The 26,021-nt window shown below is 32.0% G+C and overlaps 3 protein-coding genes and 1 pseudogene across 3 annotated transcripts; 3 read left to right on the forward strand and 1 right to left on the reverse strand.

Moving 5' to 3' along the window:
• The first annotated feature begins 5,049 nt into the window (after positions 1-5,049).
• LOC123227867 lies at positions 5,050-6,177 on the forward strand (annotated as a pseudogene).
• A 1,306-nt stretch (positions 6,178-7,483) lies between these two features.
• Positions 7,484-10,032, reverse strand: LOC123227142 (ribosome biogenesis protein NSA2 homolog). The gene is made up of 9 exons (XM_044651828.1): positions 9,917-10,032; positions 9,702-9,821; positions 9,540-9,607; positions 8,933-9,041; positions 8,778-8,846; positions 8,562-8,619; positions 7,997-8,232; positions 7,867-7,918; positions 7,484-7,768 (listed from the first exon to the last, which is right to left on the reverse strand). Exons 1-9 carry the CDS (start codon positions 9,917-9,919, stop codon positions 7,701-7,703), a joined length of 783 nt encoding a protein of 260 aa, XP_044507763.1. The 5' UTR covers positions 9,920-10,032; the 3' UTR covers positions 7,484-7,700.
• A 9,286-nt stretch (positions 10,033-19,318) lies between these two features.
• Positions 19,319-22,833, forward strand: LOC123228398 (receptor-like kinase TMK3). Its single transcript, XM_044653793.1, has 2 exons — positions 19,319-21,897; positions 22,307-22,833. The coding sequence occupies exons 1-2, from the start codon at positions 19,572-19,574 to the stop codon at positions 22,750-22,752; spliced, it is 2,772 nt and encodes a 923-aa protein (XP_044509728.1). The 5' UTR covers positions 19,319-19,571; the 3' UTR covers positions 22,753-22,833.
• A 329-nt stretch (positions 22,834-23,162) lies between these two features.
• Positions 23,163-24,107, forward strand: LOC123228363 (serine-threonine kinase receptor-associated protein-like). The gene is made up of 3 exons (XM_044653738.1): positions 23,163-23,263; positions 23,345-23,484; positions 23,616-24,107. Exons 1-3 carry the CDS (start codon positions 23,190-23,192, stop codon positions 23,684-23,686), a joined length of 285 nt encoding a protein of 94 aa, XP_044509673.1. The 5' UTR covers positions 23,163-23,189; the 3' UTR covers positions 23,687-24,107.
• The last annotated feature ends 1,914 nt before the right edge of the window (positions 24,108-26,021 follow it).

A 26,021-nucleotide genomic window follows, 5' to 3' on the forward strand; every position in this document is an offset into this window, starting at 1 on the left:
AGATAGAATGCTTCTGTCTCAATAATATCCATCAAATAAATATTTAAACAATATTACATATATTTATTTTACATATGTAATTATATATAAATTTTTATATATTATTATATAATTAAATATTATTTTATTTCAATTAAAATAAATAAAACAATAAAAGTCTTAAACAATTTGAGTTTTAAACGTTTAAAGTTTTAACTACTAGGGAAAAAAAAATTGAGTATGTGACTTTTATGGGAATAAAACAAACTCCTTCATTGTCTTTTCCTTTCAAATAGCAATTGCCTTTTGACTACTTGTATAAGTTAGCTAATGAATCGATTTCATTGAATAATCAAAGGGCCAAAGGACTATTTTGCCCTTAGCTTTTAACTCAATTTCAAGAGCTTTTAACTCCATTTCAAAAGTATACTCACATCACAATAACTTAAAAACTCAAATACCTATTTATAGATTGACTTTTATTAAAATTTTCAATTATAGATAAAAGTAAAATTATAGTTTTATCGCTAAACATTAAAACCCTAAAAGTTAATATCATCCCCCCCTTAGATTGTAAAAACTAATACTTCACTTTATTTTTAAAGTTTGAAAAGTTAATATTTTATCTCTAGGGTTTGTTTGTTTTCTCCGACCACCGCCATTTCAGTCGATGAACAATGTTTTCTATCCATTTTTTAGATTCGACCATGAAGGATGACAAAAGACAACATTCATCATCTAAATTTAGAAGATGTGATAAAGGATGATGCTTCGTTGCATCTTCCCAAACTAGACGACAAATGATCATCCTTCATTAACAAAATCATCGAACAATCTTTGTCAGAGATGATTGGCGGTTGGATTCCCTAAGCCACCAAAGATTAAACGCAGAAATGAGAGAAAAAGTGAAATTTTTAAAATTTAATTATGAATAGAAATTGTTAGTTTTCTAAGCTAATAAGAGAAAATGATATAAAATTTTAGGATTTTAAAATTTAATAACAAAATAACAAATTTATCTTTATTTTTAACTGAAAATTTTAATAAAAGTTCATTAATGGAGAGATGTTTAGATTTTTAAACTGTCATAGATATATTTTTGAGATTGAAATAAAACTTTTGGTTAGCCTATAAGTAGTAGTTTAAATTTTTGAACTATTATAAATATGTTTTTGAGATTAAATTAAAATTTTGGTGAAAAATATCCTTTAACCTAATCAAAATAACAATCAAAGAACTATTATAAAAGTTAAAATTAAAACAAAGTTTTTTCTAGAAATCTTCCCATCAATCACATTCACCTCATAGCAAATATGGAAAGAGAAGCGCACTCCACCAATTAAACAAGTGGATCTAGTGTTCCCATTTAGCTTTCTGGGCTATCAAAAATGTGAACCCACCATTATTTGTCTCCTTTGGTCTCCACCGCTAATGTCGGAAGTCTTGTTTGATTGATAAGCAATGGTGGGTACATCCATATAATTAAATTTTATTTTATTTTAATTTAAAATTAATTAATTAAATATTATTTATATATTTAATTATATATTTAAAAATTATTCATATATATTCAAAAGAAAATGCAAATAATTTTAATATTAATTGATACAATTTACAAAGTTTGAGTTTGCTATTTTCGACATATCACCTCACTCTTTGTGAGAAAATAAAACTTTGGTTGGAATTATAAAATAAATGGTTATTAATTACAATAATCATACTTTTAGGGGTTCCAAAAATAATAAAATTATAATATTTATACAAATTAACGTAACAATATATAATTATGTGATTTTGATTAAACTTGATAAAATTTGATATGATACAATAAAAAAAAATGTTAGAGTAATAATTTTCAATATGAAAAATAGTTCGGATTAACCCAAAAAATAGTTCAGGTTAACCCAAAACATTAGATTGTGTTTGCGTTGACACAAAACTAACCCGAACAAATCCAAAAATTTTAAACAATATATTGTATAACATCATAATTGTAAAAAGTCTCCAATATCATTTTATTTTCTACATTTAACAGAAAGAGTTTCAATCCACAAAATCTTTATTCTCTAATTTAAATGAACAAATAAATCGACATTGCATCATCAAACACCAAATCAACATCATTCAAAGGACAATTATTTTAATTTAATAACTTTTTTTGGCAGAATTATAAAAAACTATTTTTAGTTTTTTTATATTTTTATAAATATTACTGATTTAAACTTATTATGTTTGATATGTCATATTCATATACTTATTAACAGTTTTAATATTTATGATAGTCACATTCATCATATGGATTGGAAATTGAATTTTTTAAATTATTGACAAGTAATTGTTAATTTCCTTGATTATCAATTACATTATTTTAAAGTTTAAATTTTATACTTATTTAGGTTTTTTATTATAATATTATGTTTTTCGATCCCCACAGTTGATCATATAAAAAAATAATAAACAAATTAATAGTATTAACTTGAAATACAGTAATTTTATTTTGATAAAATATCATTGTGTCAAAATATCATTTTTGTATATTATTTTGTAACAAATGATATTATTCCTTGACATTTAACAAAGTTTATAGTTTCATAACAAATCATGTCATTGCATGTTGTATTTTGACACAATTTTATCTATTACATAGTTTGAATTAAGTTGGATCGAGTTAAGTCAACTTGAAAATATTTCAATTCAATTTAAGTTGAAAAATTTAGACACGATTCTATTTTGAATCAAGTTAAGGTTTAAAGTCTTCAATTCAAAACCCAAATTGACATGATAAGAACATGAGTTATTGACACAAATTGTTAAGTCTAATTTTGACGAGAGAAAAAAATAAATAATTAAATCACTTAACAATATATTAACATATCAGTTTGTTTTAGATTAGTTAGCGAAAATGTTTATATATGTATTTTTATTTTATAAAAATTAGCTAAGAGGTTGGAGATTATACCATTTTACCAATATAGTCAAACAACTAATTTAAATACAATTTTACGTTTATCCTTAACCTTTCAACAAAACCCTAACATCTCTTAACTTTAATTGCTATTTTTACTATCTCACAATCTCATTTTCAAAATCTCATATAAAATAAAAATAAATTCAAACAAGAAAAATTGTTAAATCTAGATATTAAGATCAATATTTACTTGTTTTTTTTTTTTTTTTCATAAAAGGTTGCTCAAATTTTTATTAGTGTATTCAGGGGTGTATTTAAAAATTTTTGAGGTTAAGGAGAAAGGAGGCTAAATGAAAAATTGCAGTGCAAGGAATACACTATAAGCTAATTGTCTCAAGAATTTTATGAGTTTAGCATATTCTAGGGCCTAATTTAAATTTTTCACACGAAAGGAGGTCGATGAAATTTTCCTTAGCATATTTAGGAGGTAATGTTAGATTTTGAAAGTTTGGCTATTTTTAAATTTTACATATTTGGCGAAAAGTGTAAATTTTTTAGGTGAAATGAAAATTTGATATAATTTTAGATATTTTTTCATTGTATTTTATATACTAAAATAAATTACATGACTATTATAAGATTAATCAAAATATTGAATATTATTGCATTGATTGGTACGGGGATCAATGGGTGACAATAGATAATAATTATATTGAAGAAAAAAAAAATTATAATCTGTCTTGTATGTTTTAGGAATTTAAAGTAAACTATTGTGGTAAAACTTTTAATCGTAAATGTTAACTTTAAACCTTAAGATTTTCACTTAACTAAATATTAGTCTTAGACCTTAACTTTTACCTTTTAACCTTAAACGTTAATTTTAAATCTTAACCTTATGTATTAACCTTAAACCGTAAACATATTCCTTGACAAGAAAACCTTAATTGAAAACTCAAAATCTTAACAATAACTTTAAACGAAAACATTAACTTGTACGTTCTAAACCTGAAACTTTAAACACTAACATTAAACCTTAAACTTTAAACTCAAATTTTAACATTAACACATACAATTCTACTTTATCTATTACAACAAATAAACTCCAAACACAATAAACCACGAATAAATTCATAACTTAATCACTAAAACAATAACAAAATTCATAACGCTAAACCAAAAACACAAACTTCCAACCATAAACCCAAAATAATCCACATTAACACAACATTTTATAATAAATATGTAAAATGAATGAAATAAAATATTACAACTAGTGGCAAACCCAAAGATATAATATAGATGGACAAATTGTGTAAAAATAAAAATATAGAAGATCAATTAAGAAATAATGAAATATGAGAAGGTTCACTGTGAAATTTTAGAGATTATTTTGATATTTTTAATGTATAAAACTAATAATTTTTCCACCTTAAAGAGATATTAAAATACTCACTTTTTATACTTTACGAGATTATTACAAATGTTTCAAACTCAAGAATCAAGTGACCCTCCTTGACCCCCTTAAATCTACCGTTAGTCATACATGAGGAAGAAGCACAACCGTGCATGGATTTGAATTTGAATAAACATGTTCTTGGTGTTCATGGAACACGCTAAGGATGGGCAAAACCGTTTGGATAACTATGTAGGGAAGTTGCATGGGCAAAATGTATTTTTTTTGTGTTCTTATTAAAGTCATGGATGAATGGTTGAAGGATTTTAGTGCTTTCAAGTCTTGTTGTAGTTTTTATTACGTGGGATTTGATCGAATTGATGGTTTTTTATTTTTAGTGTTATAGCATGTTATTGTAATTAGGATTTAGGATTGGTTTTACAAGAATATTTTTACCATTATACTATGAAAGGATGAATCAGTTATATATAATTAACCTAATAAAATATACTAATAAAATTGAATCATGGGTGAGTATTTAAATTTTTCAAAATTAATGGGTAAAATTTTATCGGCTGACCAAAGCTCAAGGAATTGATTGTTTGTTTTGGGTATTTTCCCAGTATTAGGAGCATATATTATGTAATGTGTGTAAATGGATTTGGTTTTACAAAGGGATGTTTATGTATTTGATTGCTGAATCATTTTGTCTTGGAACTGTAAATTCTGGGTGACTTGTGTTGTGGGTGAGTAGTGCTCATTTATATCAATGTTTAAGCAAAGTGGTATGCCATGTTTATTCATTGGTAATCGGCAGTTTGCTGAAATTCTGTTTTCATGATAAGATTTGTTTTTATTCTGTCTTCTCATTTGAGTATATTGTGGAAGTAGTCATTTTTGGACCTGATGATAAAGTCATTCATTTTACTAGAAAGGGCCAAGAGGTAGGAACAGGCACGGTACTTGATCTTCTCTTAGTTAGCTCAGGACCAGCCAGATCTGTTGTGCCCTGCGCCACATGTACACCCTCTGAAGATGGTCATGGAGCTGTCCTCTCATGCCTAAATTGCCTCCTTGCTTGTGGTGTCTTGTACCGTTTTGAGTATTCTGTCAGCCCCGCTCTGTTCCTTGCGAAAGCTTGTGGTGGAACTTGCACTCTTGCAGTCTCTTATCCAAATGACGTTGTGGTCCATCGAGCAAAGTACCTGCTTGAAAATGGCTTTGGGTGCTAAAATGTGTTTAAGAACAATTCTGAAGACTTTGCAATCTACTGCAAAACTGGACTCCTTGATGTGAATCAAGGAACAATGGGACAGGATGGCCAAGCGGTATCTATTATGGGCGGGCCACTTGCTGCTGTTTTATCAACACCATTGCAGCTTGTGACCACCAATGTCTATGGGATGGTAGCAACTGCTGTCACAGTCTATTGTGCTAGCTGATATGCTGCTGATATTGGCATGAGGAAGGGTCTGGTGAAAGTGTCGCCAGAAGATTTGACTAGGAGGCTTACAACAGCCTTTTTTTTTTTTTTTTTAAGTAATTAATTAGAAGATTTCATAACCGTGACAGTAAATAATTTAAAAGGGTTTACTCTTACAACAAGTTTGCTTCAATTGCAGCTGCACGTGTTGGGAAGCATCCTTGTTTTTTCACCCTGTGATTTTGAAGCTTTATTTTACAGTATCTTAATTGTTTTTGTGATCAATAATTTATTAGGGAATATTATCTGTGGTATAATGACTTCAATGAGTGGTGTTCTGCGAGATATGTTTATCCTGTTTATGTATGTATGCCATTTTGCTTCACTTAGCAGGTTCTATGTGACTTGTCTTTGAATTATGGCCCTTGGACGGTTACAGGGCATGTTCAAAACGTAATGTCAAGCATGCCATGACTACGTAGTGTATTTTATCTCTTCCAACCTTGCATTGAAATGACTGCTACTATCACACTCGTAGCGAAAAAGTGGGTGCTTTTAAAAGCTACTGCATATCTCAATAGAGGTGAATCAGACTCAAGCCGAGCTTGCATGAGGGTTAATTTGAGTTTCCTTTGAATTTGAAAATAACTAATTTGAGATTGATTTTAATTTGCTTGATTGACGAAAAGTTCATCAAAGAACTGTTAGGGGCATTTGGTTGGGGGTTTTTAAGATTACCTTGATAATCTATATTTTATTCCCTTGTTTGGTTTGTCAGTAATAAAATATTACAGTAATCTTTTATTATCAATGCTGACGTGACAGGTAATATAGATGGTAATCTGATTACCACCTTCACCTTAGGTATTTAAAGATTACTGAGGTAATCTTGAGTTTATTATAATTGTATTATTATTTATTAATTTTTTTAGATAAAAATAAATTTATTTTTAATTAATATGACAAATAATATAAAAAATATTTAAAAATAATTATATTCAAGGGTATTTAAGTAAAATAATTTACTGGTAATCTTTTATTACCTTTAACCAAACACAATAATTATTTATACCTACCAAATTTTATCAAACATAGTTATCATTTATACCCAATAATCTTCTAAGTAATCTATCTTCAATGTAATCTTTCTATTTTGGTAATAAAACATTACCCAAACCAAACACCCCCTTAGAAAAATGTTAGAGAAAAGAAGAATTATTAGAGATGATAAAAAAAATAATTTTCAAAAAAGACGTTAAAGAAGATGAAAATTCTTTAAAGAAGGTGAATTTGTTTATGATATTCTAGTCACTTGATTTAATCAAGCTGGTTTAACTCAGTTAGGGTTAGATTTGAATTGAATTAACTCTATCTTAAAAGTTGGCTTAATGTTGTTAGACTCAATCCGAATTCATTTAGTTCAAATTTAAACTGAGTTTAAGCCAAGAGAGACAACTTGTTTTTAAATCGATTTAAACTCAAGCTAGAGAGTGTTTTGCCCAGTTCAACTTACAAACCAGATAATTTTTTAATTTTATTTGAATTTAACTTGTGTCTCAATTCAAATTATATCAAACAATTGTCAAAATAATATCATTTGCCTATTATTGAATAAATTGACATCATTTTGTCAATAAATTGAAAACTTAGGCCATTTATGAGAGAAAAAGAGATAAAATTTTAAAATGTTACAATTTTGTTAATTTTAACTATTTATTGGTAGGTAAATGAGATTTTCAAAATTAATAGGAGAAACTTTGAGATAATAGCATACTTTAGGTGGGAATAAATCCTCTGGCCTTAATTAAAATTTGAAAGCAGAGTTAAAAAATTTACCACAGAACAAAATTGAAACATCCATTACAGGGATATATAATGTTTAGCTCTTGTTACAATTAGAACTGGCGACCTCTTTGATAAGAGAAAAAGAGGAGTTAGGAATAGGTCTTCATAAACACATGCATCGGCCCATATTAAGCCTTCTCAATAATACTCTCTTATACAAGCAAAACTGCATTTATACAGCCATCATTCTCTGGGTTATTTGTCACTTGAGCATATTTCCCTGCATCCATCAACAAATTATAAATAAGAAAATGTTGTACTGGAGAAAGCTAACACCAATACCAGTTCATGTGTCAGAAATTTAGAACGGAATTTTACCCCACACGACTTTTCCAGCTGGAGTGACCAGACCCAATTCACTGACGTTGACCTGTAATTCAGAATAAGAATACATTATGAAGAAGCTACAAAATTTAAATCTGATTATAATGTCTCATTATCTATTTACCTCGATGATTGTTCCCTTAGTCATAACACCCAGAGAAGTATACATTGGACCATTAGGATTTTTCTTCACTCCAATGATCTCAAGGTTGAAGGTGCATTTGAGTTCAGGATGAGTCACATGAGCTTTTGTAAAACGCAACCCTGATGGGCGAATAAACCGCTCATACTTTGGAGGTTTTCTTGTAAAACCTGGTCCAACAAATGTGGCCTTAGTGACCATCCTCTTCCACTGCTTGGCTGCAAAGGAAAAAACCAGGCAGTAACTGTCAGTGATTATAGAGATATAAGGTTAAAAAACTTACAGGGCAAATAATTCACCATAATATATACAAAAATACAAACTAGAAAGCAAAAGAATTGGCCTCAAGAACGTCATATATGCTGCTTGCATAAATCAATTCTATAAACACGTCACTCTGACTACGTAATATCTACAAGCCAATATCCAAAAACCAAGATTTTATATTTAGCCACCACAAATTCACTTTGCAATGTTCAAACTTTAATCATATCAAACAACCGTAATATTTATATTTGCAGTTTCTATTAAATATTATAATACTTACTTCTTCGTTTACCAGTTCTGATCACTTTAAACATTTCATCTTCTGCCACAGGCCTAACCTGAAGAGAAAACACTTTTAGTTAAAACAAGTCAAGAATAGCCAGAAAGGATCAACATACCTCCCATATGAGCAAAGAAAATAAATGTAGAGGTGAAAAATAAAACCAAGGGAGCTAAAGTGGAGACGCTGAAGCAAGAAGTAGAATTTTCAACTTACCTTGGGTAGAGGTACCTCCCATTTTCCAGCTTTCTCTTTTCTTTTTTGTTTTATAGTGTTGCTCAGAACCTAAAACAACAAAATGTACAATTTAACAGCAATGTGGACATTTACAATCATAAATCTGCATTGATTAATATGCATCAACAACTTGCCTTAGCTCTTGTCGTGTTCTCTCGATCAAGCAAATAAGCTGGAACAGCTCCCTCGTGAACATTATCATCCACCTTTCTTCGACTTGATGACTCTTCATGCATAGCCAATCTGTTTATCCCCAAGAATTATTTATTGATTCTAAAGCAACATAGTATTATAAATCGCTAGGAAACTCAACCAAACAGAATACTTAGTGTAAATCTAGAGACTAATATGATCAAATGAATAAATGTGTTTAATACACGCATAGTGAGAGATGAAGGGGTCAAACATTCAAACATAGTAATGAAAATCAACTCAAACTTCTAGTAAAAAATTATTTAACACGCTAGTAATCATTCGACTAATACTTTTCATAGAATCTCCCATTTGATCCATGTGCCTTAATAGCTTTTAAAAATAAAAGCAATGCAATCCCTTTAGCATCACACATTCACATGAAATTTCAGGTTCAACACTGCAAATTCACTACATTTATAAGATAGTTTAGCGTTCAGTATGCTTGAATTTATCACACTAATAAAACTAGTCTACTCAAAAGTGGAGTATTTTTTTTTTTTTATATGCATAATTGGAGTATAATAAACATATCTATATAACACTCACGTTTTCTTCATGAGAGCCTTCTCAGCATATCGTTTCTTAGCAAACATCTTGCCCTTAATACCCAGAGACTGAAAAGACAGACAAAAATGAAAAATTTAAAGAAATTCAGATAATAAATATGAAAATTTAGGGGGGAAAAGAAACACATGAAGTTAAGAAAACCTTCTGGGCAATTTCAGAACGCTTGTGAACTTCACGCGCCTCTTTCTTGCGTTTGCGCTCAAAATGATCCAGTCGGTAGCCATGTCGCTTCCGATGAAGCTCTATGTAATCTCCTTGCGGCTGTTTCAACAAAAATTTAAAAAAAAAAATCAATTCCATTCGATTCAAACTAAAATTAGCATTTACGTATCAGAAATTGAAAAAAAAAAACGAACCATGTTGACAGCACGTTCGGCAAAATCCCCTCCTTAAGTCAGAGTAATATATCAAAGTTGAGCTTACGGAGAAAAACCCTCTCTTAGGGTTTGATTTTTGAAGGAGAAGTCAAAACGTTGCCGTTTGAGTCGGTTTACATTTAAAACCGCGGGTCGGTGCAAAATGGGCTGGCCATTAAATGGGTCACTTTTCAAAAGCAATAAGCCCAATTTTTTGGGCCAGCAGATCAAAGGTTTCTCGACGTACTAATGATTAATTAACAAAAACATTTCTCCGTCGATTTAAAAATAAATAAATAGTAATTTATAATAGAGTTAATTCCATTAACCCCTGAAGATATGATAAAATAACCAAAAATACCTTTAGGGTTTTGAAAATAATAAAAATCCCTCTACCGTTAGATTCAAATTAAGTCAAGCTCAAATTATGGTTGACTTAAGTAAAGCTAACCTTGAGCTTACTGAGCTCACCAAAAAGTTATTCAAGTTCAACTAGTTTAAAAGGAGTTGAGATTGAGTCCGAGTTAGAGCTAAGTTTAAAATTTAGTTTGATATCATAGTTAGCAAAAAATGATTAAAACGATACCCTAAAATACTTATTAATTAAAATAGCGTCGTTTTATTTGATTTGAACTGAAATTTTCTAAACTCACAAATTCAACTAACCAAACACCCTTAAAGTTCAAACTTGAAAGTTTTTAACTGTCAAGTTCAAGTTTAAGTTTAAGTTCACTTGAATTAAGTTTATTTGGGTCAAATTTATTTTTGATCTTAAATAAGTTTAACTTGAATTTAATACTAGTTTTCATATATTATAAAGGTAAATATGAAAAAAAAGTTCTTTCATTAGTTTCAAGATTTGGATTCATTTATTAGTTTAGATATTAGATAATCAAATAGGTATGGGATTATTCTCTCGATAACTATATCTAAACGACACTTATTTCTTCAATGATAAACAAAGATTGAAGACAAACAAGGAAAATGTTTCATATTGCCATTTTGCTACTTAGCTAACTTATCCATTACAAGGCAATTTAGGTTTAAGAAAAAGTTCACACTAATTTGCCCATACCATGCTCTTTGTAAAATTCCCATTTTTACAATCAGAATTTACTAATTAATATTGCATTAACCAAAGAGAATAGTAAAAAAGTTTGTTAAAGATTGGAATAAAAAACTAAGGGATTGTTTGGTTTAAGTATTAAAAGATTATTTTGATAATATATTTTTTATAATCAATATTAGTTTGTTTGATTTGTTAAGTCATAAAAAATTCTGACAATCTTCAATTACCAATGGTGATGTGACAGATAATTTAAATACCACTTCCACCTTCGGTACTAAAATATTATCAAAGTAATTTTTAATTTATTATAATTATTTAATTATTTATTAATTTTTATAACAAAAATACTTTTATTTTCAATTAGTATAACAACTAACATGAAATATATTTTATAATAATTATATCCTAGGATATTTAAGTAAAATAATATATTTTTATTCTTTTAATATTTCTAACAAAACATAATAATTATTTATACATATACATTTTTATCAAATATAGTAATAATTTATACTCAATAATCTTCTAGATAATCTATCTTCAAGCTAATATTTCTTTTTGATAATAAAATATTACTCAAACTAAACACATCCTAAAAATGAAATAGGTTTGATGAACTGACTGTTCACATCCACTAAGTGTGAAAAGTCAATTTCCCACAATCTGTTAAGTTTTTTGACAAATTATGTTTATTTTTTTTGTAAGATTATTAACAAAATCAAAAAACCCTTGACCTAAGTAGCATTTTACTCCCAAAATTTTATTAAAAAATTGAATACCCTAATTTATATTAATTTCAATTAAAAATAATAAAAAAGTAATTCAAATATATATAAGGGTGTTAATTACATATAATCATATATTTGAGAAAATTTTTATTTTTTGAAAATATTAGGGGTGTTAATGAAAATTTTAAAGGGTTTTTTGAAAATTGAAAAAAGTTTGGAGTGGTTTTTAAAATTTTAAAATTTTAATATATCTTTTCATAGTTTCAAAATTGATAGTTATGTCCCCCAAAATACACAATAAATAAGATATATAAATGTAATATTATAAATTATTAAGGTTATATTATGTTTTCAAAATATATAGGGTAAATATGATAATTTTACAAACAAAGAGAGGGAAAATATTCATTTACTATTAACACATTTTTAAAAAATAACATTGACATCTCACAATACACTTTAATAATAATATTTTAAAAAATAATATAAATACTCTTTGACTGTTAAAATTAATATTTAAATTTGACAAATAAATACAGATCTATCATTTCAACAATCCCTAGGTGGAGAATTGTCATTTGGCCAAAATTAAATGGGCCTTAAAACTTTTGAATCTTTAGATAGGGATGACAACGAGGAGAGGTGGGGAGGGGATTGCCTGTCGCCGTCCCCATCCTTATAAGGGATATTAATCTTTATCCCTAGCTTGTTTTCATTATAAGGATGAAAATAATTCCCCCGTTCCCTCCCTCAAAGAAAAATCTCCTCTCCATCCCTTTCCCGTCCATACGGGGAAAACTCCCCTCCTTGTATCCGCAAGGAAAAATCTCCTATTTGTACCTTCTAAACATAATATAAATATATTAAATAAGAAAATTAAATAAAATTAAAACCAATCCACTATTTTAAATGTCACAAATATAATATATTAATCACTTTAATATGTACAACAAAAAACTAAATAAATTTGAAAAATATAAATAATCTAAAACTATAAAGATACATTAGTATTTTAAATAAATATATTAGAGAGGGGAAGGGACATACATATCTTTGTCCCTAATCACAGAGTTTTTTTTTTTTATCCCCACCCTTTTTCATATTTTTATCAAAAAATTTTCTCTCTAATAGGGCAGGGAAGATTAAGACTCTTAAAATTATGTCAAAATTATTATCTTTATCTTTAGACTCAAGGTTAAAAAGGAAACCTTATCAAATGAATCATGACCCCATTTTTGGCCATGGCTTTTGCCCCAATTAGAAGCCAGCTTTGCACCACCAAGCATGGCTCACCCAATAAGAAAGAATAATTTTGCCCTAAAAATTGTATAAAAAGAGAAAGTGAATGTGAGATCAGATTGTCCCTTTTTGTAATTATGTTCCTTTGCTTTGGTTTTTATCCCACTGGGTTTTTTCTTAGCAAAGTTAATATAATTATCTGTAAGTGGTGGAAATCCAAGGGGGAGTGTTACAAAGCCAGGTGGCTTCCCACCAAAGCAAGTCAAACCACATGCTTTTGACTTGGCCACCACATGCCTTGACTTAGCCAAAAGAAATGGGAAGGCATTAAATGCCTTGAACTTGTGGCGTTGAAGAATTGACTAAAGGGTGGCCAATTTTGCTATAAATACCCCCCCTCACCCTTTGTAATTGATCATCCGAAAATCAATTTCATTGCTTTGCTCTGTTCTCCTTTCTTCCCAATTCTCCCTTTTCATTTCTGTATCTTTCTTGTTTTGTTAAATTAATTTCATAACACGTTATCAGCACGATCAGCTCAGGTATATAATATCTTATTATTATGCTGTTATGCTGCTTAAATATTATAAATGCGGATATCCCAGTTGTGATGTCCCAGTTGCTTTTTAATTTATGTTATATTTCTGCTTAATTTTTCTTTATAATTATACAAGATTTGCAACCCGAAGTTTGCAAAATTGTAAATTTGGACCTGAAGTTCTGAAACTCTTGAATGTAGACCTGAAGTCTGGAATATCATAAATCTGAACCTGAAGTTCTGAATCCTATTTGTAACTTGAAGTTTACAAAATTATGAATCTGGACCTGCAGTCCTGAATATCATGAATCTGGATCTGAAATCCTGAATATTATTCGTAACCCGAAGTTTACGAAATTATAAATTTGTGACCTGAAGTCATAAATATTATTTGTAACCTGAAGCTTACAAAACCAAGAATCTGGACCAGAAGTCTTGATATTATTTAAATGTTTATTTTTATTGTATTCTATTTATTTGAATATTTATTTATTCGCATCTTTATTTATTTGAATATTTATTTTTATTTATATCCGATTTACAACCTGAAGCTTGTAAAATCGTGAGAAAATCATATATATGGGCCCGAAGTCCCGAGTTTTACGATTTACAACTTGAAGTTTGTAAAATCATGAGAATACATGTTTATGGGCCGGAAGTCCCTAGTTTCATAAATATGGGCCGGAAGTCCCCAGTTTCATCAAAGTCTTTATTTTAATAATGATATCACCTTTGCAACCTGAAGTTTGCATAAAGTGTGAAAATTATGGACTTGAAGTCCAAAACATAATCAGAATATATATTATAATATTGTAAATATTAATTACAATACCAGAAGTTTTGTATATATGGGATAATATATGGACCTGAAGCTTCCAAAATTAATCCCAATATTTCTCCTACAAAATCAGCTGTTTTGTAAATATGACAATAATTGAACCTGAAATTCCCAAATTTAGATGGATAATATTAAATGGGCTTTTTACATGAGTCTCCACCTAAAATTTGTGAGCCTTGAAAAACTAACTAAAATATCCCAGAAGGATAAATACAAGGCTATTATTTTTCGGCATCATATCCCTGAAGGATTGCAAGCCGAAATATGGATATAATAATAAATCCATTAAATTTGTGGAGCAATTTAGTACTATTCAGAATCTTTTCTTGAATGTGGAAAATAAAATATTCCCCACATTTTATTTTTGCTCCTGTAGTAGCAATATCAGAAAAGAAATTCTGAATTAATATTTTCTTGTTATACATCGTTCCCTGAAGTGAACGCAACTACCAGAAGTAGTTATTATGAGTATGAAATGCCCAAAATTTTTATAATTAAATCCATCATATATATTTATTTTGGAGTCATGCATATTATTTTATATTTTATGGTCATGTTCTCTTCCTTTCAATATTTTGTGTATGTTATAACTAACGTAATTTTTAAATGAAAGGAAATGGACTCCAAAATTGAAGCGTTGACTTCAAAAGCTGATGTGGGAGACATATGTTTGGTGGACAGTGCAACAACGCACACAATTCTTAATGAAAAGAAATTTTTCTTATCTTTAGCATTAATTGAAGCTAAAGTAACCACCATATCAGGATCAATTGATCTGATAGAAGGCTCCGGAAGAGCCACAATTATGTTAAACAATGAGACCAAATTAAGCATCAATGATGCATTATATTCAAGTAGATCCAGAAGAAATCTACTAAGTTTTAAAGATATAAGAAAAAATGGTTATCATCTTGAAACCATGAGTGAAAATGGTGCAGAATTCATCTGTATAACTAGTAATGCCTCCGGAAGAAGGCTTATACTAGAAAAATTGCCTGCTTTATCATCTGGATTGTATTATACAACCATAAAGGCAATTGAGACCTACGCAGTATCGAACCAGAAGTTCGTTGATCCAAAAGCATTTATGCTTTGGCATGATCGTTTAGGCCACCCAGGATCTACAATGATGCGTAGGATTGTTGAAAATTCACATGGACATACATTACAGAATCATAAAATTTTATTGTCTAGTGAACAATTCTGCACCGCCTGTACTCAAGGCAAATTAGTAATAAGACCATCTCCCTCCAAAATTGGAGGTGAATCCCCATCATTCCTGCAAAGGATTCAAGGGGATATATGTGGACCCATTCATCCACCAAGTGGGCCATTTCGTTATTTTATGGTCTTAATTGATGCATCTGCACGATGGTCTCATGTTTGTTTATTGCCTACTCGAAATGTTGCATTTGCTAAACTGTTAGCACAAATTATCAAATTAAAGGCGCATTTCGCAGATCATTCGATCAAGTCAATACGGCTAGATAATGCTGGTGAATTTACATCCAAAACATTTGATGATTATTGCATGTCTATGGGGATTGAGGTTGAACATCCAGTCCCGCATGTCCACACACAGAATGGATTAGCTGAGTCTCTTATCAAACGACTCCAGGTAATTGCACGTACTTTATTATTAAAAAGTGAATTACCTACTTCTATGTGGGGACATGCTATATTACATGCTGCAGCATTAATTCGCTTGCGACCTTCTTCTTATCATCAATATTCTCCCCTACAATTGGTTCTTGGTCACCAACCTGATGTATCTCATTTGAGAATTTTTGGTTGTGCTGTATATGTCCCTATTGCGTCCCCTCAACGCACAAAAATGGGACCCCAACGTCGTTTGGGAATATATGTTGGATATAATTCACCATCCATTATCAGGTACCTGGAACCATTAACAGGTGATCTTTTTACTGCACGGTTTGCAGATTGTCACTTTGATGAGACAACTTTCCCATCTTTAGGGGAAAAGAAAATGCCTCCTGAAGTTAGGCATGAACTTAATTGGTATGTACCTACCATGTCTCATTTAGATCCTCGCACATCCCAAAGTGAAACTGAAGTGCAAAGGATAGTGCGATTACAAATTATTGCCAACCAAATGCCTGATGCATTTGTTGATACAGCAAAAGTGACAAGATCACATGTTCCAGCTGCTAATACACCAGCAAGAATCAATGTGACTACTGAACAGTCCATTCGAGCCGTGACTGATCCATCTACTTCACGCCAGAAGCGTGGTAGACCTGTTGGATCGAAGGACACTGTTCCTCGAAAAAGAAAGGCAAATAATCAAACAAATATTCCTCCAGAAGAGGTTATAGTCCCTGAAGAGACTCAAGCCCCTGAAGTGGCACAAGCCCCTGAAGTGGCACAAACCCCTGAAGTGGTACAAAATCCTGAAGAACAGGAAAATGAGAATATTGAAATATCTTTAAATTATGTTCATACACAAGAAATGTGGAATCGTGAAACAATTATAGTTGATGATATATTCTCATTTGCAGTAGCTACTGAAATTCTGAATGATGATGATTTTGAACCACGTACTGTGGCTGAATGTAAACAAAGACATGATTGGCCTAAATGGGAAGAAGCAATTCAAACAGAATTAGCTTCCCTAGCAAAACGTCAAGTGTTTGGGCCTGTAGTTCCAACACCTCAAGACGTACAACCCGTTGGATATAAATGGGTATTTGTGAGAAAAAGAAATGAGAAAAATGAAATTGCTAGATATAAAGCCAGGCTTGTAGCCCAAGGTTTTTCCCAAAGGCCCGGTATAGACTTTGATGAAATATATGCACCTGTGATGGATATAATTACATTCAGATATTTAATTAGTTTAACAGTCTCTGAAGGACTGGATATGCGTCTAATGGACGTAGTTACTGCTTATTTGTATGGAAATTTAGACGCTGAAATTTACATGAAACTCCCTGAAGGATACAAATTGCCTGAAGCAAAAAGTGTCAATTCAAGAGGCTTGTACTCAATTAAATTACAACGATCATTGTACGGATTAAAACAATCCGGACGTATGTGGTACAATCGCCTTAGTGAATATTTGAAAAATGAGGGTTATGTGAATGACCCTATATGCCCATGTGTCTTTATAAGAAGGTCAGAATCGGGATTTGCTATTGTAGCAGTTTATGTTGATGATATGAATTTAATTGGGACTCCTGAAGAGCTCTCAAAAACTGCTGAATATCTGAAAAAAGAATTTGAGATGAAGGATTTGGGGAAAACAAAATATTGTCTCGGCCTGCAGATCGAGCACAATTCAAATGGAATACTTATCCATCAAGCAGCGTATATTGAAAAATTATTAAAACGCTTTAATATGGATAGCGCTTATCCTTTGAGCACCCCAATGGTTGTTCGGTCTCTTGATCCAAAAAAGGACCCATTTCGTCCTAAAGAAGAAGATGAAAAGATACTTGGTCCTGAAGTATCATATCTTAATGCCATTGGAGCCTTATTATATTTGGCCCAATGCACGAGACCGGATATATCCTTCGCAGTTAATTTATTGGCTCGATTTAGCTCTGCACCAACCCGTCGCCATTGGAACGGAATCAAACATATACTCCGTTATCTTTGTGGAACTAGAGATTTGGGATTATTATATTCTGTCAAATCCCCTAAAAATCCTAGTTTGGTTGGATATGCAGATGCTGGTTATCTTTCTGACCCCCATAAGGCCCGTTCACAAACAGGATATGTTTTCACTTATAATGACACAGCTATATCATGGCGTTCCACCAAGCAGACCTTGGTTGCAACTTCTTCAAATCATTCAGAAATTTTAGCTCTCCATGAAGCCAGCCGAGAATGTATATGGTTACGGTCTGTCATCCATCATATTCAGAATGCATGCAGTCTTCCTTCTACAATAGACACTCCTTCCATATTATATGAAGACAATGCAGCATGTATAGCCCAAATTAGAGGTGGGTACATCAAAGGAGACAGAACCAAACATATCTCACCGAAGTTCTTTTACACTCATGAGCTCCAGCAGAGTAAAAAGATTGATGTCAAGCAAATCAGATCCAGTGAGAATCTTGCAGATTTGTTCACTAAGACACTACCGACATCAACATTTGAGAAGTTAGTGTATAACATCGGTATGCGACGGCTCAACAAGCAACCAAGTTAATCCTACTACAAAGAGGGGGAGCGTTCATCAGGGGGAGCGTTCATCAGGCAAAATTTTGAAGCTTATCCAATATTGGACAAAAGGTGCACTGTACTCTTTTTTCCTTCACTAGGTTTTGTCCCACTGGGTTTTCCTAGTAAGGTTTTTAATGAGGCAGTTTAAGCACGTCCAACGCCAACTTACAGGACATTTTATAATTATGTTCCTTTGCTTTGGTTTTTATCCCACTAGGTTTTTTCTTAGCAAAGTTAATATAATTATCTGTAAGTGGTGGAAATCCAAGGGGGAGTGTTACAAAGCCAGGTGGCTTCCCACCAAAGCAAGTCAAACCACATGCTTTTGACTTGGCCACCACATGCCTTGACTTAGCCAAAAGAAATGGGAAGGCATTAAATGCCTTGAACTTGTGGCGTTGAAGAATTGACTAAAGGGTGGCCAATTTTGCTATAAATACCCCCCCTCACCCTTTGTAATTGATCATCCGAAAATCAATTTCATTGCTTTGCTCTGTTCTCCTTTCTTCCCAATTCTCCCTTTTCATTTCTGTATCTTTCTTGTTTTGTTAAATTAATTTCATAACAGTAAGAAATTAATAATAAAAATACTTTAGAATGTTGCCTTTAATGTGAAAATTTTTATATTTTTAATCTCTTTGTTGGCAATTTCTCATCACAAATCCGCCTTTAATGTTCCTGAACCTTACAGCTTTAATATATATATATATATATATATATATATATATATATATATATATATATATTTTGTAATATTTTGTGTTATCTGTTTAGATATACAATGAGAAAGAACAGAGTTCTTTTACTATGGTTTGTTTTTTTAACTTCTCTCACTCTATCTCTACAGTGTTTATGTGATCCGAAAATTCTGTGTTGTGTGCTCAAGTTTCCATTCTGCATGCAAGATTTCAGGTGGGTATTTTGAGGAGTAGCCATTGGAAGTGAAATGAAGCTCTTTTATAGCTAGCTTTTGTTCTGTGTAATTGTTTTCAAATGGTTGTGCTGTTTTTCTCACAACCATTTTGTTAAAGCAGAAACAAAACCACAGATTTAGAATGGGAATTCAGCTTGTTTTGTCACTGGTTTTCTTAGTTTTGACACCTGTTTTAAGTTTCACTGACCCTGGAGATGTTGATATCCTGAACCAGTTTAAGAAGAACTTGGAGATTCCAGAGCTCTTGCAGTGGCCTGAAAATGGTGACCCTTGTGGCCCTCCAAGTTGGAAACGTGTGTTCTGTGCTAATTCAAGGGTTACTCAGATTCAAGTTCAGAGTGTTAGGTTGAAAGGGCCTTTGCCTCAGAACCTGAACCAGCTCTCCAAGCTAGAAAATCTTGGTTTGCAAAAGAATCAGTTTAATGGGAAGTTGCCAAATTTTAGTGGCTTGTCAAGTCTGAAGTATGCATATTTAGACAATAATGAATTTGATTCCATTCCTGGAGATTTTTTTGATGGTCTTGTGAGTTTGGAGAGCTTGGCATTGGATGATAACAATTTTAATGCTACTACAGGGTGGTCTTTTCCTGAGGGGTTGAAAGATTCAGTACAATTGTCTAATCTTTCTTGTATGAATTGTAATTTGGTTGGTCATTTGCCAGATTTTCTTGGAGGGCTTTCTTCTTTGCAAAACTTGAAACTTTCAGGAAACAGTTTGTCAGGTGAAATTCCAGCGAGCTTTAAAGACTTGAACTTGGTGAATCTTTGGCTGAATGATCAACAAGGTGGTGGATTGAGTGGTCCAATTGATGTGGTGGCCAATATTGTTTCACTTCAGACTCTTTGGCTTCATGGGAACCAGTTCATAGGAAAAATTCCAGAAAATATTGGTAATTTAACTGCCTTGAAAGATCTTAATTTAAATAGTAACAAACTTGTTGGCCTTATTCCTCCAAGCTTAGCAAGTATGCCATTAGACAATTTAGATTTGAACAATAACATGTTAATGGGTCCAATCGCTAAGTTTGGTGCAAATAAGTCTTCTTTTAATTCAAATTCATTCTGTCTACCGACTCCAGGGCCTTGCGCCCTGGAAGTTGTAGCTCTTATCGAGATCCTTGATGGGTTAAATTACCCTCAGAGGCTTGTTGCTTCATGGTCTGGCAATAATCCTTGCACACGGTTTGGATTGGGTTGTGATCACAATAATAAGTTTAATGTTTTGAATTTGCCTGGTAGTAATCTTAGTGGTACATTAAGTCCTTCAGTTGCAAAGTTAGATTCCCTTACTCAGATTAGACTTCAGTCAAAGAATCTTAGGGGTGCTATTCCAATGAACTGGACTAGTTTGAAATACTTAGCATTGTTGGATCTCAGTGGAAACAACATTTCCCCTCGGCTGCCTAAATTTAGTGATTCTGTGCATCAAGTTATAGAAGGGAATCCTTTATTGAATATGAATCAGTCTAGGACAGTTCCCAGAGGTAGTCCATTTAGGAGTTCGGGTTTATCCGACAACTCATCTGCTCCAACCAAAGGCTCAAATTTTGGTGCTGCAAGTTCTTCAGCTGAACCAACCAAACCAAAAGGCTCCAAAAGAGCTGTTTTGGTAGCGATTGTAGCTCCGGTTGTTAGTGTTGCAGTAGTTGTTCTTCTGGCAGTTCCTTTATACATCTATTGCCGTAAGAACAGAAAAGACACCTTGCAGGCTCCAAGTTCTCTTGTAATTTACCCAAGAGATCCATCTGATTCAGATAATAAGGTTAGGATTGTTGTCGCTAATGGAAGCACTTCAACAGTAACTGGGAGTGGTCCTGCTTGTATAAACTTTAGTGGGATTGGTGACTCTCATGTCATTGAAGCTGGAAATCTGGTAATATCAGTTCAAGTTCTTCGAAATGTGACTAAGAATTTTGCTTCAGAGAATGAGCTCGGCTGTGGCGGTTTTCGTGTAGTTTACAAGGGAGAGCTGGATGATGGAACTAAAATAGCTATGAAAAGAATGGAAGCTGGTGTCATTAGCGGCAAAGCCCTGGATGAGTTCCAGGCTGAGATAGCCGTTCTTTCAGAGGTCCGACATCGTCATTTGGTATCTTTGTTGGGTTATTCCATTGAAAGCTATGACAGAATTCTTGTTTATGAGTATATGGCTCAAGGAGCTCTAAGTAAGCATCTGTTCCACTGGAAGAGCTTAAACTTGGAGCCTCTCTCTTGGAAAAGGAGGCTAAATATTGCCTTAGATGTTGCCAGAGGGATGGAGTATCTTCACACTCTAGCTCACCAAAGTTTCATACATAGAGATCTTAAATTTTCAAATATCTTACTTGGGGATGACTTCAGAGCAAAAGTTTCGGACTTTGGGTTGGTGAAACTTGCTCCTGATGGTGAGAAATCTGTCGTCACAAGGCTTGCTGGGACTTTCGGATGCTTGGCACCAGATTATGCTGGTAACCATTTTTTTAAGTCTTTTTTTCATGTCTTAAACTGGTACTTGATATAGATAGATGTAATTTTGTTTAATATCTTGACAAATATGTAAGTACTGCCAGAACACGCTGGTGAGAAATCAGTAATGTTTTTAGACTTACAAGAGTAATTGCCATTTGCTCCACAAAAGTATCAGAATTTTTCTAAAACAACTTAAATTGCATATACAGAAACAGGTTAACAGCCTCAGGCAATAATTCACCGAGCTTGGTAGCCAACCACATCAGAAGGTTAAGTATTTCTAGATGTATTTTTCTTAATTTGGTAAAATATAGGAATATTTATGTGATCATCTAAATTCCTTATCGTCCAATTTTATTTAGGATAGTATTGCACTAAAATTAACTTTCATGTTCTAATTGAATTTAGTGACGGGAACGATCACAACAAAAACTGATGTTTTCAGTTTTGGGGTTGTGTTAATGGAGCTCTTGATGGGATTGATGGCTCTTGATGAGGACAGGCCCGAGGAAAGCCAGTACTTGGCTGCATGGTTCTGGATCATAAAATCGGACAAAGAGAAGCTGAGGGCTGTTATTGACAGGGCCTTAGATGTGAAAGATGAAACATTTGAAAGTATCTGCACTATTGTTGAACTTACTGGACACTGCACCACAAGGGAACCCAGTCAACGGCCAGACATGGGGCATCCCGTGAATATACTAGCACCACCTGTTGAAAAATGGAAACCGTTGTATGATGATCCAGAAGATTATTGTGGCATCGATTACAGCCTACCCTTGAACCAAATGGTGAAGGACTGGCAGGAAGCTGAAGGGAAGGACATAAGTTATATGGACCTAGAAGACGGCTAAGTTAGTATCCCAGCAAGACCAACTAGTATTGCAGAATCTTTCACTTGTGCAGATGGCCGATAAAAAAGGTATTTTGATGGCTTTCTTGGACACGTACTTCTTCGGTAGTTGTAGATATAGCATAATTCCATTCTTCCTGTTTGAGAATTCAATGTCAATATGTTGTTGTAGTGTTGATTAAGATGGAGACTTTAGATGTTCTGTTGTGAGAATTTACATGCAATACTGATGTCAATAGGGAGCTCCGATGAATGAGAAGTGTTTATCAACTATAAATTCATTCCTATATCCTGCATTGCCTCTTCATGAACTTCACAAAGTTTAATATTGAAACATTCTGCAAGTCATATGAACTTTGTCAACTTTCACCTAATTTTCCAACAGTTTTAACAGTTTTTAGTATTTTTCACCTGTAAAGCTAAGTGCTTGTTTTTTACATGGTCCCTTATTTTATTTTAACAGGAAAAGAGAACGGAAATGTGTGGAGATTCATTTTCAGGGATGCAAATCAGTAAGTTTTAGACCAGATTGACTATTTTCTTTACCCAGGTTTCCATCTTGTCCTGTTTAATATTATTTATTCTTTCCCCAGTTTTGGGCTTGTTAAGAGCTACAACATGCCATGCACAATAGAATCAGCTTCATTGGAACCAAAGTACGGGAATAAGTTCATTGCTGGGGGAGAAGATATGTGGATTCGTGTTTTTGATTTCCACACTGGTGATGAGATAGGTATGTTCTTCAATATACAGTCTACCTGCGAAAATAAAATTTAAATGCTACATTTTGTCAATTATTGTCGTATGCAAAATCATTTTTACGTATCGTTATTTTTTTTGTTACTAATTTTTGTCTGGATACAGCATGCAATAAAGGCCACCACGGTCCTGTACACTGTGTGCGCTTTTCACCGGGAGGAGAATCATATGCCTGAGGATCCGAGGATGGAACCATTAGAATATCTCAGACAGGCCCTTTGACTCATGATGATACTGAAGCCGTATCAGCAAATGGTTCACTTGGAAAGGTTAAGGTAACTGCAGAAGAGGTTTCTCGTAAGATCGAAGGCTTCCATATCACAGATGAGGGGAATAAAGAGAAAGAAGAAGCAGGAAATGAGTGATAAGGCCGATAATATTTGTCACCCTTTTGCCTAGCATAATGTTCAAATATCTTAGATAATTAAATAGAGACTAAACCAGAATTTTTTGTTAATGATGCATTAAGTAGATATATTCTGGACCAAATGTTGTGTACAAGTTCTTATTGCCTCTGAAATTGAATTATGGACCTTCTTGTCAATTAAAGTGCAATGTGTTTAATGAAATTGATTAAAATGATATGGAAGTTTTTGTGATGTTGGTGTTTAACCTTACCATTTATTTTGAGAAATTTACTGGTGGCACTGCTGGAATTTAGTATCCATGCTTTTGTTAGTGTATCCAGTGATACTGAGGAGAGGACATCAATAAGATTGGCTTTGAGGGCTTCTTTGTTATTTATGTTTGGCCAAATGACTATTTCCCACCCAAGGATTGATGATATGGCAAGTTTTCCTCTTTTAAATTTCAAAAAACTAAATTCTCTATCTATCATTCACTTTAATTAGTAAATTTGTTAAATTTTTTAATTACTGTTTTACCATTTTATTTATTTACGAAATAACTATTAACACTTAAAATAATTACCAAATTACTAATATATTATTATTAGTTTGAAAATTTATCACTCAAAAATAAAAATTTTAAATAATTTTAAAATATTGTATTTTAATTAATTTTTTTGAAGATATAACTGTTATTTCAAAAATTATTAAAAGATATTTTGAAACTTCAATAATTTAAAAAATACTATGAAACTTTTTTAATTTTCAAACCTCAAAAGAATATTTTAACACCTTTAATATTTTTAAAAATTATATATTTTTTTAAAGTTTTGAAAAATAAAAAATAAAAAATAAAGAAAAAGAGAAATATACATAAAATGACTTTTCTATCCTTTAACTTACAATATTTACTAATTAGAGTTGATGACAGATCATAATTTGTTTTATTTATTCTTAAAATGTGAGAATAAATAAAACAAACCTTGGGGGGAAAGAGTTTTTGACTTTTTTTTAAAAACTCCAGTGCTACATTATTTATCATATCTTAATTTATAATATTTTCAATTTACAACGTGATTTAATTTGGTCCAACAATAATTATTTTTTAATAGGATTACAAATTTAATTTTTCCAATTGTATGGCACTGAATTGTGATTACACATAAAAGTGAAGCTACATGATACACGATACATACTTAAAACAAGGGTAAATTTGTTTTTTTGAGGGGGAAAAAAAGAAGAAGTAACATAACATGACCATAAAGGTAAATATATAAGAATCTAAGGGCTTTCGATGCAAGCCAGGAAGTAGAAGGGTTAATTTGTAAATAAAAAAAAGCAAGGCTCAATAAACAAGTAACCCTCCACGGCTTTGTCGATTGATTGCAAAATCATCTTGTGTTGTGTGTCGAGTGCCTGACTCCTTATTGTTGATTTCCATCTCTGTGATTGAATCTGCAATTTTCGTTAATTTGGCGGGAAAATGTCGGGAAAAGGGGCGAAAGATTTGATTATGGGAAAGGCCTCCGCCAGTAACAAAGACAAGGACAAGAAGAAGCCAATCTCTCGCTCGTCCCGAGCTGGCCTTCAGGTTCTTTTAGATCTCTCTCTATATTTACGTTTTTCTCTTGTATTGTATATTTCGCTTTCATTTTTTACCCATCTTCCGTTCCTTGTTAATCTTGTTGATTCTATATAGAATGAAACTTACTGATTTAATAATTTTTAAATGTATTATTAAATTATTTAAAATTCATAATGTATTTCTATTTCTCAATCAAGTAAACTTTTTGATGAAATGGGTTGCGTTAGAGTGTTAAAACTATGGGTTGTGTAAAAGTGGAAAAAACTCGGAATATCCGTGAACTGTTTGATGAAATGATGCAAGGAGGCAAAGATTGTGTCATTCTTAGGAAAATGAAAATAAGGGTAATTTAGTAATTTAAAATTAAATTAACAGAAGTTATTAAAAAATTTGGATGATGGGTGGGTATTTAGGTTTTTGAAAGTCGGTGGATGGGAGTTTGGCATTACATCAAATCTTGGGTGGGAATAAGGCTTTTGGCCTTTTAAAAATTATGTCATTCGATTTATAAAATCAGTATTTTATACAAGATCCAATACGCACGATACAACTAACATTGCCACAGGGGATTAGCATTTT

Source organism: Mangifera indica, chromosome 10, assembly GCF_011075055.1.
Source record: "Mangifera indica cultivar Alphonso chromosome 10, CATAS_Mindica_2.1, whole genome shotgun sequence".
NCBI classification, from domain to species: domain Eukaryota; kingdom Viridiplantae; phylum Streptophyta; class Magnoliopsida; order Sapindales; family Anacardiaceae; genus Mangifera; species Mangifera indica.